Source organism: Leiobunum rupestre, chromosome 9, assembly GCF_980474605.1.
Source record: "Leiobunum rupestre chromosome 9, qqLeiRupe1.1.hap1, whole genome shotgun sequence".
NCBI classification, from domain to species: domain Eukaryota; kingdom Metazoa; phylum Arthropoda; class Arachnida; order Opiliones; family Sclerosomatidae; genus Leiobunum; species Leiobunum rupestre.
The window spans coordinates 53023164-53044064 of NC_143392.1; the positions used below are offsets into that span (position 1 = coordinate 53023164).

Here is a 20901-nt window from a genome sequence, read left to right on the forward strand (position 1 = left end):
TCAACACAGCGTGTTTCAAGAATGGCGATAAGAATGAATGTCTATAGATTCAAGAGGTGAATAACAATCTAAAATGTTCTATGACATTTTGTTCGTTTCGGAGTTGTGAAAAATTCCTGTATAAATGTATTTAAGCATTGTTAATACCAAAATAACTTCATTAATGTGTATAGATAGAGCGAAAATTGATACCACAAGGATATAAGCATACATGAGTACGTAATTAGAAAATAAACGTCTCCGTATAAAGTCTCAAAATATATAACATAACAAACTTTTATTTTGTTTAAAAAAATACGAATTTACTATACATAATCTAAACAATCATGAGGTTGTAAAAAAGGATCCACAAATGAAATCACATGACAAATCGCCTTTCTTTTAAACATTGACCGATTCAATATTATTTAAAATTTAACATGGAAATTGACATAAGATCCATGATTATTAAAACTATTTATGATAAGAGTGAATGTTTTGTAGGTTTTTAGAAAAAAAGGTACATGTATTCTGGTGGTCTAGGATTCCCAATTTAAATGGAATTTTTCAAATATTTTTTAGCAATCTAAACGTTTCTTTTTATCAAGTGCATACATTTTAAATCTATTAAAACATCAGAACTAAATAGTATCGAATTTTAAAGCTTCATACTCTTTTCGCAATTGTTATTTTTAAACCGATTGTTAATACTTGTGTGAATGAACCTAATTGGAGATATCCATAGTCTAGCTATGCAATATGACGTGCCTAAAATACAATTAGCTTGTAATTTAGATTAAACTTTTTAATAAAATCACAACATTAATGCGTAATTACAACTTTTAAAAAGGTTTTGTTTCGACACAATACTGTGCCGATAGAAAAAATCATATAAATCTTTACATATTTTATAAATTAAAAACCACAAAGTTCAAACAAAAAAACTGTAAATCTACAACTAGACATATTGTTAAACCGTACAATGGTTATCAATTTTGTATATGAAGGGTAGAAACAAACCATCATTATTATTTAAAAGAAAATTATTTTTAAATTTATCGACCTCTAACACTTCGCGCGTGTTCTTGGTATTTCTGCTTCTGGGTCATTGATTTAGTTGTACTTCCATTTCTGATGAAATCTTCGACTTAAGGATTACTCAAACTGACTTACATCGTTAGTACAGTTAACCACGTCGTTTTTATATGATTTTGGCCAAACTTAATCATACCATAGATCATTCATCAGTGCCGTATTTCCGCCTTGGCCGTGGCCTTGGGGCCCATTCTTGGAAGAGGCCCTCCAGTGACCGTAATTACTGTATTCGAAGGCATAAATCTATAATATCAATCGTAATTTATATTGCAGAAATTCCTCGGTAGAAGATTTTGTTTTAAAATTACCGAAATTTCTGCCTGTAAGTTTACGGACGCAGCCTTAAATCGCAATGTTGCATAATTATCGCATATTTAGTCGACGATTGTTAGGAGCTTTTATTTAGTAATATAACCGTAGAACTCAGACTTCTACGCTGAATCAGTGAAATTCAGGCACAGCGTTCCAGGAATAAGAGTAAATACAGCGCGCGAAAAGGGGGCCCAGACTTCTTATCTTCCTTTGGGCCCAGGATCTCTAAGTCCGGCCCTGTCATTCATACCATACATCGGCGGCTCCGACCTCCAATCTCCAGTCTTCCGTACTCTGAGGCCGGAGACTCAATATTCCTATGGAGGCCGGAGTCCAGGAGACCGGAGACCCCTTAGTCGCTTCGGAGGCCGGAGGCCAGGAGACCGGAGACCCCTTAGTCGCTTCGGAGGCCAGAGGCCAGGAGACCGCAGACCCCTTAGTCGCTTCGAAGGCCAGGAGACCGGAGACCCTTTAGTCGCTTCGGAGATTTTAGAACGGTGACCCTTAGCCGCGGCGTCGTCTGGCGCCTTATTCCTGAAACTACTGGAGTCGCTGCACCTAACTCAACTTCAACATACTTCGATGTAAATAATTTCTAAGATACGTCTACGAGAACAATCACAAGTGTTCAACTCTATTAGCTTAACCTATATATACCTGCGCAGGCTCCCGCTATTATTCTAAGTCACGTTTGGACTGGACTCACTGGAGCGGAACAATAATACGGGGTTCAATAAGTCGTCATAGTTACTTTTTAAATAAATAGATAGGGACCCTTAGTGATTAGAAACCAGATTTGGGCGTTAGGAATGGAGGACTGGAGACCGGAGACCAAATCTTTCAGTGGAGGTCTGGAGACCGGAGACCAAATCTTCCAGTGGAGGCTGGAGGACCGGAGACCGGAGACCGGAGACCAAATTTTCCAGCGGAGGCTGGAGGACCGGAGACCGGAGACCAAATTTTCCAGCGGAGGCTGGAGGACCGGAGACCAAATCTTCCAGTGGAGGCTGGAGGACCGGAGACCAAATTTTCCAGTGGAGGCTGGAGGTCTGGAGACCGGAGACCCAAAGTCTTGCCGACCTATGATTCATACTTCTGTTTCACAAAACATATGGTCCAGTTCGAATTACTAACAATGTTAGCGAAATCCCATTGAGTTCATCATTGTAGGGTACCCGGTTGATTTGGCTGTAATCAACCAAAACATATCGATCCTCATCCCCTTATCAAGATTATCTGCGTTACCTCTCGGTTTTCATTATCTCATACAGCTTGGGATAAATGATACTCGACGATACCCTATTTAATCTGATACCCCTGTCCTCATTCTCTTATTTCTGTTAAAACTCAAAACCATCCAAATTTCGTAACGTCAGTTTCTTAAAACTAAATTCAGATTCAATTGCACAGAATACAAATTAAACTGGCTGACTGGAATCATGAACAAATACAATTACTAAAATTTACATTTCTTCTCCGAAATGACCGATCAAATGCTGCAATTTTTATGGAGCTACCACGGGAATCGTTCTTTAATATTCAGTTTTTGCCTTTTATACTAATTCACATTGTTAAAGATTTTCGGACTTAAAATATTGACTGTCCACTTATTTAAGGATGACGCGGTGACTTGAAACATTGTCGTCAATATTATATTCAAACAAAATTCCTTTTAAAACCAGGTTCAATAATTCAAAGAATCGTTTTAGACAAATAAACTTAAACTGTAATAATTATCAGCTTAATTTAAAATAAACTCAACTTGTAGTATGATTTTCTCTAAAGGGTAAATATTATGTTTGATATTGATAGTTCTGTGTTTTTAACGGTTTATCAGAGAAAATGAAACAATAATTGTATCTTCTAGAAAACGATATAAACAAAAGTACGCCGAAAGGGGCTAACCTTTCAAAAATTAACCAAGCAAAATTAGCTTTTGAAAACATGGACCCACAGTTAAAGATATCCAAAGTCGAAAGAGTAAGATATTTTGGTATCTAATCTAACGTCCAAGCAATTGATTGTTAACAGTCTCGTATTTTCAGAGTAGTATTTTGGGAATATGTGACCAAAAAACTTCAAATGTAGAGTAAATGGTTCGGCAGCCAATTTAAACGTTATTTTTCTGTTAGCGAAATTTATGCTGAATCATGAGCGTAATATTAAGTTTTTAGTCATCTTTACATCGTCACATTTTATCCCAAACTCTTCCAAAATGATTTTAAAAGTAAGCTTATATTTCAGAGCAAACAACTTCTGACGGCTGCTTGCTGTAAATTTTACGAGACAATAGACCTAGAATAAGCTTTGAACATTATAGAGAATAAGTAAAAGTAAATTATTAACTAGAAACGTTTTATATTTTTTACGCGCAATTGAACTAAATATCATTAGCATTGCAAAATTATTAATTTTATACAGGAGGGTAATAACGCACACCAATAAATTGTAGGTTAAGAATGGGTTTTAAAAATTCAGGTTAATTATGTGGCACTGTTCTCCAGGGTATATGGCAATAAAATTCAGTGTTTGGAAAACACTAATTCGGATGGGTCAAGGGCAAACTCTGTGAATGTAACGAATTTTTGAAAATTATGGATTTTTTCAGCCAATATTTTTTACCAGAATAGTTATTTGTGTGTAGGTTATTCTTAAGTATGTTTTTACCAATTTGTTTTGAACATTTGTTTTATTAATCCATTACAAAGTTGATCAACCTGAAGCAACTCAAACCATAAATTTGCGTGATCAATTATAATTATTGAGAATAGCGTTGCTTTCTTTTGATTAATAGGTAATAACAAATCTGTCAAAGCGTATTTTCCATTTAGTCTAAATTATTTTTTAAATCCATATTTAAAACGGCTTTATAATGCTAAATTAAGCCATTGTTATATTATTTATTTCAGTTTCCACAATTCCAGGAAAAAAATAAAAGTGAAAAGGTGATGTTTAGAATTTAAACACGCTATTCTAATGTATCAGACGACGTGCATTGCAGGTCATGGCCCAGTTTATTTATTCTAGGTCAGGGGGTCACTGGTCACATATCCACTTTCGTTATTTCCCACCCTGCACTCGATACCATTTTGAGGGTGGACATACGTGATATACATTGTATTGTAATAATTTGTAAAGATCTCGTGCTTTTTCCAGAGGGTGGGTTTTCTGAAGTAAATGACAGATAAAAGTAACGTTTAACATTTCTAAATGCCTTGTGTCTATTTCAGTTTCCACAATTCCAGGGAAAAAAAGAAAAGTTAAAAGGTGATGTTAAGAAGCCCGCAGGTTCTTACGTGCATTTGCTAAGAGACTATATAATTAAGCATTACCAGAAGTAAATGAACCGAAGATATCAGACTGCTATACTCCCCATGTAGGAGGCATTTTCCTTATAAAGTTATATTTGGACCTCGAATTTGATATTTTGTGCGCTTTGTTTTAATGAAACCATTATTTATACATATAAATAGCTATACCAACAATTCACGAGTGCAATTTATCACGTCAAAAGAAGGCGATGGCAATTAGATTTTATTTGACTCGACCTTCTAATCATTTTCATTAGGAAAACGCCGTCCGATTCTGAACGCTATTTCAATAACTTCGGTTCATTTATTTCTGGCTTTACTCACTTAATATACAGCAATTCTGACGTTTCCTTACCACATCAGGTGGCAGAAAAAGTAATTAAGGGAAAATCCTATGAATGTTTAGTATGGTAGAAACCGGCTAGATGGTGATAACGTTTCAAGATAGAAAATAATTTTCCCTTATTTTCACGTGGTACAGATTTTACTGTACCGATTAATTATTTCAAAATCCAAGGTTAATAATATACCGAACTACAATCAAAATTTACAATAAATTCCTATTGCAACGGCAATGTTTTTAAAATTAATTAAATTAGATTTAACAAATTAAGAAGTGTTCAAAGCTTGAAGGGAGTGTAATAACCTCATTTTTTTGCCCTTTTAAACATATATATTAATTTTAATTTAAACCCCTACATAAATATATATTTATAAAATATTATAATGTTTAAATTGGAAATGTACCCTGATCAGATTTTACGTAAATACCTATTAAACATAACAAAACCAACCCCATCCATTTATAAAAACCCTTCTCATAAAACGTGGTACTACACATTTGCTAAATTTGTGTTTCTAAGTTGGTTTTCCAACGAAAGGATCGCACAAATAAATCTTCAACTCTGCTCTTGAACGTAATAAAATATTATTTTACTGATATTTAAGTTGAACGATAAGGTTCAATAATCACCATCTTAATTTCTAGCACTTAATGCTTTCTTATTTATATAATTAATGTTTGTTTATTTACATAATTATTGTTTATTAATTACTTAATTGATTGCTATCTCTAGACTAACGGTGGTTCTCGTTTTCTTTCATATTTACGTAAATTGTTATCTCTATTAGTTCTCACTTAAGGCTGTTTTACATTCGAACAAAAACCTGCCGACGGTGAGCATGGACGAAGAAATATTTCGGCAGGCCTAACTGAAATAGTTTGCGTTGGCACTCTTGATCATGACGTTTTTGACCGTGCGTTAACCAGCCTTTAAGGGGGAAGAATACAGTAAAAGCCTCGTTTTCGTTCAAGCTGAACGTTTTTGTTTTAACAATTACATAATTGAATTATATTTTTCATATTAGGCTGAGCCTTCCTCTAGTGCTTAAAATAATTTTGATAATTCTAATATTAATAGTTAACGATATATAAGGTCCTAACTAAAGGGTATTTTGGGCGTTTGCCCAACTTGTTTAGCTCCGGGGGTACGAATTGAAACGTAACAACTTAATTATTTTAAAATTTAAAATTGTCCAAATTATTTTAAGCACTAAACAAGAGGCTGTTCTATACTTAAATATTAATTTTATAAGTTAAAATACAAAATTAAAAGAGTTCAGCTTGAAATAGCGCGAAAGTAGACAATGGCCACTGTGGTCTTGCCCCTTAAAATATACATTTACTTTATTTTTTTTTTAAAAAGCAGTTTAGTTAGAAAAATGTTTTTATTGTGAAAATTATTGTTTGTTGAAAATTATATATTTGATTAGTTGAAAGGAAATTCGGAAATATCGTTCATTTGAAGCAACCATCAGTGAACCATCCATGGCAGGAAACCTTTACTCGACGATGGTTAAGGCCACTTTTCCGCAACCAATAGTATTTCCCAGTTCGTTTCTTCCCTTGTAAACGAGCTCCAAATTCCCCTGATAAAGATAAATATGTAAATTAATTATAAAAAAGCTATTCGAAAGGCCTTAGAACCAAAAGAATCAGAATACATTTGAGTTTCACGTTAGTCTGTTTTGCCATAATCTAACTATAAGTGAGTACTTAGAAGTGTTGGTACTGAGAGTTAAGAATACGAAAGTAGTCAATGCCGCCATATCTTTTTAACGGATCAACCAAGGCTTACTGAAAACCGAAACTTTTGCACAAGTAAAAATAACGCTTCCTTTCAGATCATTATGATCAGTGCCGTATTACCCATTGGGCCCTGGCCCAGGGCCCCGAGATCAAGAGGGGCCCCCTCAGGCCCAGTAAAAAACCATTCAATATTAAAAATTTATCTTTGAAATAAATACTAAACGAAGGTATATCTGTGCCCTATTTTTGTATTTAACTCAGACGTTTTATGACGACGGGCGGACAACGTCGCCACATTTTTAGTCTAAGCTGATTTCTACCCTCGATAATTTGTTTTCCGTCACCAACAGTTTTGCGGACACAGCCTATTTTTATATATTAGTAGGCCAAAATGATTTGAATTAGCTGTACAACTGAAACGTTTCTCTAAGTAAGTTTAATAGCATTATGGACAAAGTGGGAAATAAGGGTTTTTTTTTAAAGCGGACAGGTGACCAGTGACTCACCTGGCCTAGAATAAATAGACTGGACCACGAGCAGTGCACGTCGGCTGCTACATTAGAATAGCGTGTTTTAACTCTTAACCGTTTTTAATAGCTTGAATTCTAGGGCTGTGCGAGTACTCGAACATAATCTATTACTCGGAATTTTTTGAAGTCGAGTACTTGAACTGGACCTCGAATAATTAATTGGAAAATACTCGTCGATTATCGATTACCAAAAATTGCATAGACAAGTACCCGATAACTCGATTAAGCTGCTGTAAGTTCAGAAATGGTTTTTGCAACTTTTTTGGGTTAAAATAATAAACGGTACCTACAAGACGTAGAAACAACAAATACTTTGAATGACCTTGGGGATTGATCACGGTTTTTAATACGTAGTGCGCCTGCGCGGTTTTTCTTCAAACAATATTATTAAGTTTTAGTTTTGGATGTCGGCTGGCGTTAGAACTTAGGACTCTTGACTTCCTAACGAGGGGCTAACCACTCTTAGAAAGTCTGTACACCGGATTACGCTTAGATTAGCACTGCCAAAGGTAGGGACTTCAAAGATTACGCGTAATCCCATTAGTACAGTCAAAGGTACGGCTCTGTACACCGATTACGCGGAGTGATCAGCCCCTCGCTTCCTAAGCAATATACGGACAGACGATACATTAATAATTTTTAAAAAATGTATATTTTTTATTTTACAATTAATTACTATAATTAGGCTAGTAGACTAGTATACTAGTCTTTTATATCCCACTTCAATATTACTAGACTCGAATACTCGGTGAAAAAAATTTCGTACTAGATACCCGACTCGATTGCCTAAAACCAAGAACGTATATATGTATAAGACCGTTGAACGTTCAAATTGGCGCCTGGTCTGCTATCATACACAAATATTTTCACATAGTTTTGCACTATGGGATAATTGTTTTTCTCCGATGCGTTTCATGAATGGTAATTAATTTTTAAATATAAAGTTTATAAGAATTATTTTTGTTTTTAACTTTTCTACAGTTATTTATTTCAATTCTCAATTACTTGTTAGGCCTATGCCATCGTTTCAGTCTCACTGTCTGCCGCCTGCGGCCTGCGTTTACTTAAACTCTATTTCTTATAATGGGGTCTAGGGATAGCTATAGGTAAGCTCGATGTTGGAAAATTTGTTGTAAGTTATAAGAGTACAGAAAATTTTCTGTAAACGATAATTCGGCACCGAGTTAGAAGAGATATTGTGTATATCTTAAACACATTGCCCCTTCTCTGGAGCTTAGGCTGATTAATTTGAAAACTTCTGTTACATCTTTAAAGAAGTTAAATCAGATAAAGTGTCTGAGATAAATATTACTAAACACATTTTAATTGTAAAAATTATAGATAATTAAGTTGTTTTAGAAGATGTTGTTTAATTTTGTAGAGTATATAATATACGAATATATTTTATTCACAACTTCGGCTATGGCCGCCATTTTGTGCGGGAGTTTTTCTCTATGGGAAAAAGCATAGGTGACGTCGTGCCACGTGATACTGAAATCACTGTATACACCGAAATTTCCTAGAGGCGAATATTTTAGGAAAGTTCTAGATTCATGGGGTGCAGTTTCGAAGGTGAATTTGGCGGCCCCCACCACTTTTTACTATTCAACCGGGAGGGCTGGTGCCATTCCTATAAATTAACGGGTACAATAACCCCCCCCCCCTTTTTAAGCCACTCGAGGGGCCCCCAAAATTAAAAACCCCAGGGGCCCAACAGTATGTAAAGACGGCCCTGATTATGATGCACACCAGACTCTTATGAACGGTAATGCTTCAGTTTCATACGTATCAATTACTTTAACGTTCTGCGCATGTGATAATTAAAAATAGAATGATTATATTTGTTAAGGTTAAAATAAACAAATTGGCTTACATTTGTAAGAAATATAGTAATTTTGGGATTGAAGGTGCTAATATAATGTAAGGGGAGTTGAGGAGTTGTTATGCAATTTCGGGGGTGGTGAACTTTTTATTGGTACTCTCCGTTACGAGAGGGAGAGGGTTGTGGATTAAAAAGTTAATGTAGTGATGTAATTTGTGAACAGCCCCTAAATGAAACAATTCGAAGACTCACCACTGGCAATGCTCCCGTAACTTTCAAGTAGGTCGTGTAACGGTATGTCTCGCCAGCGATGACGGGGCACGAAGGGCTGATTTTTCCGTCTGCGCATGCGTCGAGGCTGTCATCGGGTAGACGGATAGATTCCCCTCCTATGATGGCGGTTATAGTGGTTTTCACCGACACAGCTGGGATATCTGCAAAGTAAAAAATTCGATAAAACCAAATGATGACTCTCGCGAGGCACAAGCAAATTGATAATTTGGTTTTCAAACTATGTTTCAATTCTACTAAATATTTCTGCAATATACCTTAGATAAATCACACGAAAAATATATTATGTTATGGCTCCAAATACATTGCTACTGTATTCAAAAACAGTGTGTCAGAATTTATAGCCTTGTGTACCTAGTAACAAAGACCAAACCACCAGAGGTCTATCATCATAGAGCCCTAGGCCAGCGTCCACCTAGCCCGGACAGGTGACAAATCCAGCATGAGTAGTAGTACCCTACTACTGATGGTCACATCTTTGACACAAGCCACTCAACACAGCAGAAGGTGCAGCAATGGGTGGACAATTTCCCACTTCGCACACAACATTGGGATTAAGAGTGGATGCTGTAGCAACTCCAACCGACACCCTACCTAGGTAGGTAAGGAGTCAAACCCTTTGGAGAGAGCTCCTAAAGGGGATCGACGAGCACACAGCAGTCCAAGTAACCCGGCACAGCTGGCACCGGAGATCCCGGAGTGACTCCAAAAGGCCGGGAAACCGGACCGCCGTGCCCTCATACGGAGACCCGCCGCCTCATAGCAGGCTACCCAATCCGCCGAGGTGGCCAGTTTGCACAGACACTCTCCATTAGCATGATCCGAAGCTCAGTATCCAGCCCAAACCTGACCTAATTAGTAGGTGGAGATAGGACCATTTGATTAGAGCTAACATCTCCCAGTGCGCTGTATTCAAAAACCGCCAAAAAAACATACAATTTTAAGAATTTGGTTTTGCGCTTATGTAAAAACAATGATTTTATACAAAGAAAAATTCCCGTGGCTATAAAAAGTTAAGCCATTACAGGAGAAAAAATCATTAAAATAAATCAGCCCTAATTTCAAGTAGATTTTCGGATTTGCATTATAGAACTCTTGGCATTTTAGTGCCAAGAAAAAGTGAATTCCCCAATTTATTATTTATTATTATATCATCTATGTCACTTTATCAAAAGCAAATACTATTTAATTTTTAGACTGAAAAACAGGAAATTAATAATAACTATTTCTTTTGCCTATGTCAGATTGCGTTGTCCCGAAAAAGTCAATTTTGACATCGATAATTATGAAAATAGCTTAGCTTGCTCACCGAAATTTAAAGATTTATTTGTTCTCAAAATAATTTTGTTGTATTTTGAAAACATTCGAGAAACCTTAAGTTTAAATGTAAACTGCTATTTAAAATTTTAAAACCACTTTGAAGTCTGTGTCTTATAAAATATTTAATTGAGATTCCAAGGGAGACTGTATTAATGAAAATAACTGCGTTTTTGAAGATAAACTAGTAAAAATTGAAACATGTTTTTCGGTTAAAGAATCATCGACGTGTTTTCTTTGGAATCTAATTAGTAGCGTAGTAAGATAATGTATTTGTTACTTACAAATAAATTACAGGTTAAGAACATCACGTGCGATATTATGATTTTAAGTACGTTAAGATAATTTAGAATGAATACATGTAAAAACTCACTTGGTTTAATGACTCCGACAATTTTAACGGTATTTCCTTGTTTTAAAAGGCACGGTTCGTCCCCACGACACAAGTCCAGCATCACTTCCTTCACACTGCCGTCTCCTTTAAAGTTATTACCAAATAAGAAACATTTCAAAGGAAATATTTTTAAGTTAAAATAATTATTAATATCATTTTAAATAATAAGCGACGTCTATTCCAGTTTCCTGTCATTAATACGGCGGACCTGATGAGCTACGTGTAACAGCTAGAGCGTAAAATACAACACTTTAAACTTCGCCAATTGATAAAATATTTAAAAAAATATAAAAAAAAATTAATTTTAACGTCATAATTTATTTCGATTAAAGTCATTTATTATGAAATTACCTATCTATTTGCTTTTCTTATACTTCTTTTTAAAATATACTTCTTTATCCACATATCCTTTAGTCACCAAGTTGAAGCTGCACCTTAGCTGCCTACTAGTGTTATTCTTACTTTCATAAAACAAATAAAGTGATCTTTAGATAATGTTGGTATGGTCGGCTTTGGTCGCTAAAGATTTCTTATATCCCCTTTTTTTAATATAAATCCACCGTTTAAAACTGAATTTACATTGCGAATTGAAAAGCTATTACCATCCACTAAAAATTATAAAAACTGATTTATCAAACAGCCATGTTTACAAGCCTAATGCGTGCCAAATAGCCCACGCCTCTACATCTCGTGCCATGCCTTAGTACAATATCCAACCATGTATTTCACCCCTGGAAGTGCATTTCCGAGTAGTTTGACCTATGACATACGATTTCCCCTTTATGGAGAAATCCAGCTTAAATAATCGTTCGCCGACAAAAGAAACAACGTCAGAAATTCGAGTCTCCCTCTCGATTGGGCAAAAACAAATTATATATAAATAATAACTGACCACAATCCTCGAAAAGTACAGCGTTGCCAGCCACGGCGATTGTGAGCAGAAGTGCGATGAAAGAGATTTTACAAATCATATTGAAACCTGCTTCTGAATGTGTTTCCCTCGTTGTACGGTTCTTCTTCGAATGAAGCTATCTTGAAGAGTTCCGATGGCTTTTATCCTAGCGTTCGTATTTCGAAGGAAGAGTTATCGGCATTGTGGGCTCTGATAAACAGTGATACGTTCAAATATGAACTCTAAGGTTTCGAAATCCACTTATTTCAAATATATATTATTTCGAAACAACAAATTCTAGTTCATTGTGATATTTATTGTATTCGGTAAAGATAATGCGGCTTTCATGGATTGAAAGGCTTTATTTTTATTAATATATTGAAATTGAACTATTCTAAATATAATAAAAAATTATTGTCTTTTGTTAAAGGAAATTTAAATTTTATATTGTAAAATAATTTTTTTTTTGCTTTATTATATTATAAAAAATATATTAAAAATAAATAATAATCAGCTAGACTATATTCAAGATTTAAAATTAAATTTAGTTTTATTTAAGAATCCAACAAATTATGGTTTTATATATTATATTTCAAGTTTGCTGTAAAATTACAAGATTACGAAATATGATCGATGCAATTTGCACATAAATATAACTTTTATTTGGTTAATTTTAATGATCAACAAAAATTTTACAATAATGGTCAGATTGTAAAATTAAACAATAAAATTTACTTTATTTCATTGCAAGTTAGATTTAAAGGTGAAAGTTGAGGGTCAGTGCCGTATTAATCTATAAAAGGGCGCTAGGCAACCGTTCAACATTCGCTCCTTATGATTCATGGGCCCCTGCTTTTGGTGGACCCGTAGACCTAGTCAGCCTTGTTGATAATGCGGCGCTGCTGAGGGTGTGTCTATACATGGCGATGTGATGCGGAAAATCCTTGAAAAAAATCTTAATTTGCGAAAATAAGTTAAATGGTTAGTTACGTAGATTTTTTCGGGAAATTAAAAAATTGTTCACTTTATGAAAAATTATTTAACATTATTTCGCCATATCTGTGGGCTATAATATTTCTTCTTCTATCAAATAAACCTGGTTTCCGTTTCCGGTCGTAGGGTGACGAGGCCGTCCTGAAAAGAACCAAACGCGAAAAACTAGCTTCAAGAAATGTATCTTGTTCGGTTTCAGGGGAATTCTCTCCTCAGTTTGATTATCCCGCAAATCTTGACTTCAATCGTCACACGTTCACCATCGTCTTTCCTGTTCTTACTTCTTTATTTTATATTTAAAAAAATTTTACTCTAAAAAATGACGAAATACATCTACTAAACCTCTTCCGGAATAAAATTCAATAACTATTGGATGAAATATGTTGATGTTTTGGTGTAGCATTTCATTGTGTCAGTTTCAGCACAAATACTGTCCAGAACCGTATCGCTCCTCATAATATCTATTCCTTTATACTTTAAAAATATCCAGATTATTTTAATGATAAGTTTAGCTAGGCGCTATTATTTTTTCATTTTTAGATTATTCCGATTAAGTAAACATTTAATATTACGTGATTTGAAAAAATTTTAAATTTAATTTCTTTTTAATTTTAAAATATTGAAAAAATATCCAAGTTATATTTCAGTTATGGAAAAGATAAATTTATACTAGCCGCGTAATATAACTCATCTACCAGCTTTGCCGAACTCCTCTTATGTTGACAATTCTGATTAAATCCAATAATTTTAATTTCGCTTTCGGCTAGAAGATCTATTTGGTCATACATGTAGCTTCGCATCTTCATTTAATTTTTGAACGGCTCTTTCCTACCCCTGGCCATCAATTGTTTAAAAAGTAGAAAGGAATCGAAAGAGATTGACTGAAACAGAAAAGCTTAGTTTTCAAGCTATAGTAAGGTTAGGGGACTAATGGTTATCTGCTGCAGGGCCAGCTGAGCCCTCCTTTGTGGCCTATATTCTTCTTATCGCTTTTAAAAGGGGATCAAGCCTGTTGAAATGCAAGAAATAAATTCATACGATCAGGAATCGGTTGAGGAAAGTAGAAATTTTTTTAGCTAATGTTCTTTTTTTTAGATTTCGAACGGACGAAAATTAAAAAACTAGGAATTCTAATTTCTAAGCCAACAAAAAATATTTTCATCTCGTCTAAAATACTTTCGAAATTCGAACAAATTTTTGTAAGCCTTATGAACAACTTCGCGATGTTTAATATCAAAACCTTAAAAAAAGAAACATGTGAATTGGATTATATAAAACAGCGCGGCAAATATAATATCAAACAATTAAAATAACTTTCTAAATTAATCTTAAAAACCTGAATTAACTATTTTAATAAAGATCATGCTTGTACCAGAAGTCTTAAATTTTCATTCTTGCCAATGATCATTGGTCACGGTTTCTTCCGACGCTTGAAATTCTCAGCTCACATCCTGAGATTTCTTGGAGTTGTTTTTGAAGTTGAACAACATTTAACTTTTCTTCTACATTCGTCAATAGGAAGTACATCTGGCCATTTATTTATATTTTTGGCTATTTTTTACGGTTTATATTTTAGTTTAGTATATTGGAAGGTTTACATGATGTTTTAGTGCTTCTCTTAAGAATTTACCCGGCATGGAAATGTTTATATCAGTTCAGCTGTTACCTAATAGTGTTGATAATTTTTCCTATCACTTTTCTTAAATTCACAAAGTAGATTTATTTATAACGTTAATTAATATATTTATTTTATTTAATTTAATTACATTTAATATAATATTTGTATTTCTTTTAGGGTTTCTGTGATATAACTACAACATCCCAGGAATGTGTTGGGGTGTAAAAATGGTGTTGGGAAATCCAAAAATAAAGTCTCATATTACTGTTTTCGCAAGGATAAAAATTAAAAATCTCTTTGGCTTACAAGAACTTCAGCTTCAATTAGAAATGTGAAAACCGCAAGAATCTGTTCAGCTCATTCCACAGCTGATGAATACGAAAATAATCTAAAATCAGAACTTTTCCACACAAAAAACATCAGTTCCTATTCTGAATCTGTTAGGTTGTGAAACGTTATTAGAAAATAATTCAGACAACAGGATGTCACGCGGGAAATTCAAAACAATAACGGATTATCTTCAAAATACAAACAATTCCACGAAACTAAGAAATCTTCAATCAAATCCTATCAGATTTTCGGGAATTTTAAATTCTAGTTTTATTACTGTAACTTAAGACGTTCCTGATATTGTGAATCTTATCAAAGTTCCTTGAATTACTGAAACCAACAATGTTACATATGAAGTTAGTATCACAGTTATCACGGAAGCATGCAAAGTTTCTAGTATTCAAATGAAATCAAATCCAATAATTTTTATTTTCAATTTCTAACAACTGAAAACAACCCGAATAATTGAACTTCCTCCTAGTTAAAAAGTAAAACTTCTGCCACTAGTTTGTCTTCCAATTTAAACAGTTCAAATATTGACTAGTTTTTCATTAAGTCAAAATAACTCGTCTAGCTTTTATGCAACCTGAGTGTTTCAACTATTGAATTTTATTATTCACTCAACCTTATGAATTCAACGGGTGATGGAGATAGTGAAAGATGGAAAAAAATTATTGTTTTTACAAAAGCATCTCTGGAAAAAACAAAGTTCTGATGCGCGGCAAAAAGTACGAAAACCATTACTGCAATGTAAGAAAACCACTAAATAAGTTCAAAAACAAAATTTTAATGACATGGCTATTACTCGAAAGAATCTCTAGTTCCAAATAATAAAAGATGTGATACGACTTGGCCTAGGAAAAACTAAATTTGAGAAGCTGTATTATGAAAGCCGTTTTACAAAAAGTTTTTTTTGCCAAATAGAGCAGCTTATGGGGAAAAAGAATGTTTACTGGAATAATACTTATGAGAAAAATGTACCTTAAAGTCAAGTATTATTAAAAATGACTGATAACTCAATCAAATGTCCTCAACTTTATCACATGTATTTTTATTTAAGAACTGTAATTGTGTAAATGATTGTAATTGGAAATTAGTACATTTTTAATCCTATAGGAAATGTTTTGTTAAGTCATTTTACCATCTTCTTTGATTGAAACGTACGCTTAAATTAGCAGTTTTTTTAAAATTGCTGAAAATTTAATATTATGATTATTGTGATGAGCACAACCATTATGTTTTTATATTAAAATGTACTCTTGATTAAAAGGATACTGAACCAAAATATATTGAACTCAAGCTTCATATGTAACCATGCCATAAACTATCTAATAAAAACCATTAAATATTTTAAAATTATTTAGGACGGTATAGGAAAAATTAAACAAAAATAAATAGTATATAATAGTTTATAAAAAGTAAATAATATACATAAAAAGTAAATAATATACATAAAAAGTAAATAACATACATAAAAAGTAAATAATATACATAAAAACTAAATATTTCAGAGTATATATATAATTGTTTCGTGTGATTATGTTACATATGCTATTACAGATTTATATTAAATAATAATATAAATGCTAAGAATAACTATAATACATTTCATATTATATATTAGGTTAAAAATAAAAACGTAGTTATAATTTACAATAAATAAATAGTATAACAGTTGTTCCTAATAATAATATGCTTGAGCCTCTACCTGACTATTTGGATTTTGACAGACACTCTTATAAAAAATAGGCTACCCCATAAATGTGATTTGCCCACGTATGACGTCACTATCTCTCTCTCTCTGAGTCGTTTCGGAAAATCGTCCAAAACGCGTATATTGCACGCCGTGTGTATCACAATTGACTTTTTTTGACTAGACATAATCGAACGGCCAATCGCTGACTTATCACTTTGCCACTATCCAATGGCTAGCTTATCGCCTTTCAAATGGACCAATTGTTTACTTCGTGAACTGGAAGATTTTGTCTAGTTAAAATTACAAGCTGCAACTACAGAAGTTTCACTACACGAATTTCGCCACGCATGGTTTTTTAACTACACATATATCGGAAAACCACTAACGTCAATCTGCCAGAAAAAAAAGGGGGAAAGCCAAGGTTCATAAATACGCTAATATGTGGGAGAGCGGTAAAAGACGTTTTCTGCTTATTCTCTGGATATAGCTGGACTTCCACAGAACTAAATATAAAATATTCAAAACCAAAGTCGAAACTAAAGATATGTTTTATAAAATCGACAACTCAAGGTTTTTACTTATAAATTTAAATATCAATAATTATTATTAATTTTTGTACATAAAATATAAAATATTAAAACCAAAAAATGAAACGAAACATTATATATATTATAATACGACAAAAGCTACCAAGCGTTTTTACAAATAACTTTTATTTTTACATTATTGTAATTAATTTTGTTTAATTATTTTATATTTTATGAAATTTTCTTCTCCTAGCATAACGATATCCGCTTGGATAATACGCGTACAGAACCGACTTAAAATTTTGAATGGTACAACTAAACTTACTCTTAGAAATGATGTCGAGCTTGGCGAAACAGAATGAATTTGCAGCTATTACATTGGCCCTTTATAGCGCCATAACCGCACATAGAACCGACCTGATATTGAAATTACTAACACAACTATTTGTACCTTTTAGAATGTTACCTTGCTTGTCGAGTTGACTCGCACGGTTTTAAAGAAAAATTATTTTTAGCGTTATTACATAAGCGCGTTTAATAAACATATTACAAATTAAAAGGAGGGTTCAAATTTGGCCCTTTATAGCGCAATTACTACACATAGAACCGACCTGATATTAAAAACATTAACACTTCTATTTGTACCCTTTAGAATGTAACCTTGTTTGTCGAGTTACCTCACATATCACATATTACCTCAAACCTATCACCTATTACATATCACCTATCTCCTCACACCTCAACTATCACCGCACAGTTTAACTCTCACTTCTCGCATATCACTTTACCTCACATATCACCTATCACTTTACCTCACCTATCACTTCACACCTATCCCCTATCACCTCACACCTATCCCCTATCACCTCACACCTATCAACTTATAATCAGCTATCACCTTACCTCACATATCACCTACCCATCTATCACCTTACCTTTCACCTACTATTCTATCACCTTATCTCATATATATCACTTCACCTTACCTATAACCTCACACCAATCACCTATCACATACCTCATACCAAATACCTTACACATATCAGATATCACTTCAACTATCGCCTCCGACATCACCTCACACCTATCACCTATCACCTATCACTTCACCAGACGTAAATAGGATACGTGGACTTTTCTATCTTTGGCTACTGCAAGACGTGCATTGACACCAGTAAAACCGGTTTCAAAATGAAAATTTAAAATAAGAAAGTAGTTCTATTTTATTTTTGGCTCTATCTATCTTGCTATAAACATCCAATGAAACGTTATTTGCTATTGATAATCACTGAATGAACAAATTTGAAAAATAGACGCCTCTCCAAAATCTCATACTTACTTTTGCTATCACCTGTACCTATCATCAGTCACCTATCACCTCACCTAACCTAAACAATACTTTAGTCGCAAGGAAGTCACTTGGGGGCACAGAAGGTAACAGAAAGGTCATAATAGAGTGGCGTTGAGTTAGAAAAAGAAAGTCGAGAACGTGGTGAAAATTTCACCATGCTACCTAGCAGTGTTTAAAAGTTATTAAAGGGACAGACATATCCTTACATACATACATACATACATACATACAGGGCAAACTGAGAAATATATTAAAGATATTGTTACTAGATTACCTAAAATCATCAATACGCAAACAATTAAGGGGTAAGAATACAGTAAAAGCCTCTTTTTCGTTCAAGCTGAACGTTTCTGTTTTAACAATTACATAAATGAATTATATTTTCCCTATTAGGCTGAACCTTCCTCTAGTGCTTAAAATAATTTTGATAATTCTAATATTAATAGTTAACGAGATATAAGGTTCTAACTAAAGGGTAGTTTGAACGCTTGCCCAGCTTGTTTAGCTCCGGGGGTCCGAATTAAAACGTAATAACCTAATTACTTTAAAATTTAAAATTGTCAAGATTATTTTAGGCACTTAACAAGAGGCTGTTCTACACTTAAATATTAATTTAATAAGTTAAAATACAAAATTAAAAGAGTTCAGATTGATAAAAAAATCATTCGAACTTGTCCTTTTTTCAGAATATGTACACGGTAATTAAGACATATTTTCGTCGTCAAACTATTTACATATTTAAAAATAAAACTATATATATATTTACATTCCACACCTGTTCTAGGCATTGAACCGCCTTAACACGGTGGTTGAAAACCACAGTTTTGCCATGTCGGGGGTCTCTTCCATTTTTAATTTTTAATTTTCAATTTTATCCCCTTAGAGCGTGTATGAGACTTTTTTGAATAAGTTTATATTGGGTTCAAAGATATCGATATCGAGAATTTTCCGGTTTGTTATTGTGTTATAGGTTTTTTGGATTCTTTTAATCGGATTAGTATTTTTAAGATCGGGGATGTAGAAAGTTTCTTTTAAGCGAGTGTTTGAGACTGCTACTCGTAAGTTAACATTATGAAGTAGTTCGCTGCAGTCTATACCATTGTGTATTAGTTTATATAAGAACATTATTTCATTAAGCTTAATTCTATTGTGGAGAGATGGCAGTTTACAATTTTCAATTATGGTTTTATATCTATAGTTAGTTACGGGTTGAAAGTTTAGAGAGTAAAGTTTAGCGAATTTATTTTGTATACCTTCAACGATGTTATTTAGGTATAGACTGCAGCCACTATATATTTGGCAACAGTATTCTATTTTAGATCTGATTAGTGATTTATATAACATTGTAAATATTCTGGCTGATTTCAGATTTTTTGCAATTTTTAGAATGGCATATAGTTTACGAGTGCAGTCCAGTTTTAGGTTAGTTATATGTAAGTTAAATAGGAGTTTATGGTCAAAATATACGCCCAGATCATTCATGAAACTATTTCTTTCTAGTACGAAGTTATTAATTTTATATACATAACTGATTTTTTTAGTGGTTTTACGAGTATACGAAACTACGCAAGTTTTAGAGTTATTTAGTAGCATATCGTTAGATTCGCCCCAATTATAAATCTCCATCACGCTCGTATTTAGGTCTTCACAGTCTTTTACGGTTTCGACTTTTGCGTAGTTTTTGTTGTCATCTGCAAACTTTTTGTTTTTGGTTCCCGGATTTTTTGGCTGAGGAATGTCGTTTGAGAATATGTTGAAAAACAACGGGCCTGGGCATGACCCTTGGGGTACGCCTCTGTTTAGGTTATATTTGACATTTGTGACGGTCCCGTTTACTTTTAGAATAGTTATTCTTTTTTTCAAATATGATGAAATCCAATTTAGAACACAACCACCCACACCATAGCTTTGGAGCTTTCTCAGGAAGATCTCGTGATTCATTCGATCAAAGGCTTTACTAAAATCATAAATAAAGTATACTACATCCACTTGCCCTTGACTCTCAACCGTGGGCATGACGTCATTTAGAAAACAGGTAAAATTGGTGTTAGTTGAACGTTTCTCGCAGAAGCCATGTTGGTTGTTATTTAAGAATGGTTTAAACCATTCTGAAAGGTATTTATGAAAAATTATTTCGAAGATTTTTGAAAAGACGCTCAAAATTGCAATCGGACGGTAATTTTCTTTGTCTCCCTTGAACCCCTTTTTGAAGATCGGTACGACTATTGAAGCTTTCCAGCTTGATGGGAAGGTCCCTTTTTTCAATGAATGGTTGTAGAGGTGGCAGAGGATTGGTGCAAATACTTCTTGGCACCCTTTCACGATAAAGGATGGGAAACCGTCGTAACCCGCCG

General features: G+C 33.8%; 1 protein-coding gene across 1 annotated transcript; it reads right to left on the reverse strand.

The window, feature by feature from the left end:
- Positions 1-6444: 6444 nt before the first annotated feature.
- On the reverse strand, positions 6445-11214 carry LOC149930893 (uncharacterized). Its single transcript, XM_090158947.1, has 3 exons — positions 11120-11214; positions 9391-9572; positions 6445-6626 (listed from the first exon to the last, which is right to left on the reverse strand). The coding sequence occupies exons 1-3, from the start codon at positions 11199-11201 to the stop codon at positions 6540-6542; spliced, it is 351 nt and encodes a 116-aa protein (XP_090015073.1). The 5' UTR covers positions 11202-11214; the 3' UTR covers positions 6445-6539.
- Between the last annotated feature and the right edge of the window lie 9687 nt (positions 11215-20901).

Coding starts and splice junctions, on each gene's coding strand:
- LOC149930893 (XM_090158947.1), bottom strand. CDS start 11,201: ATGCTGGACTTGTGTCGTGGGGACGAACCGTGCCTTTTAAAACAAGGA. Junction 9,573..11,119: donor TGTCGGAGTCATTAAACCAA/GTGAGTTTTTAC, acceptor TTTACTTTGCAG/ATATCCCAGCTGTGTCGGTG. Junction 6,627..9,390: donor TTACGGGAGCATTGCCAGTG/GTGAGTCTTCGA, acceptor TATCTTTATCAG/GGGAATTTGGAGCTCGTTTA.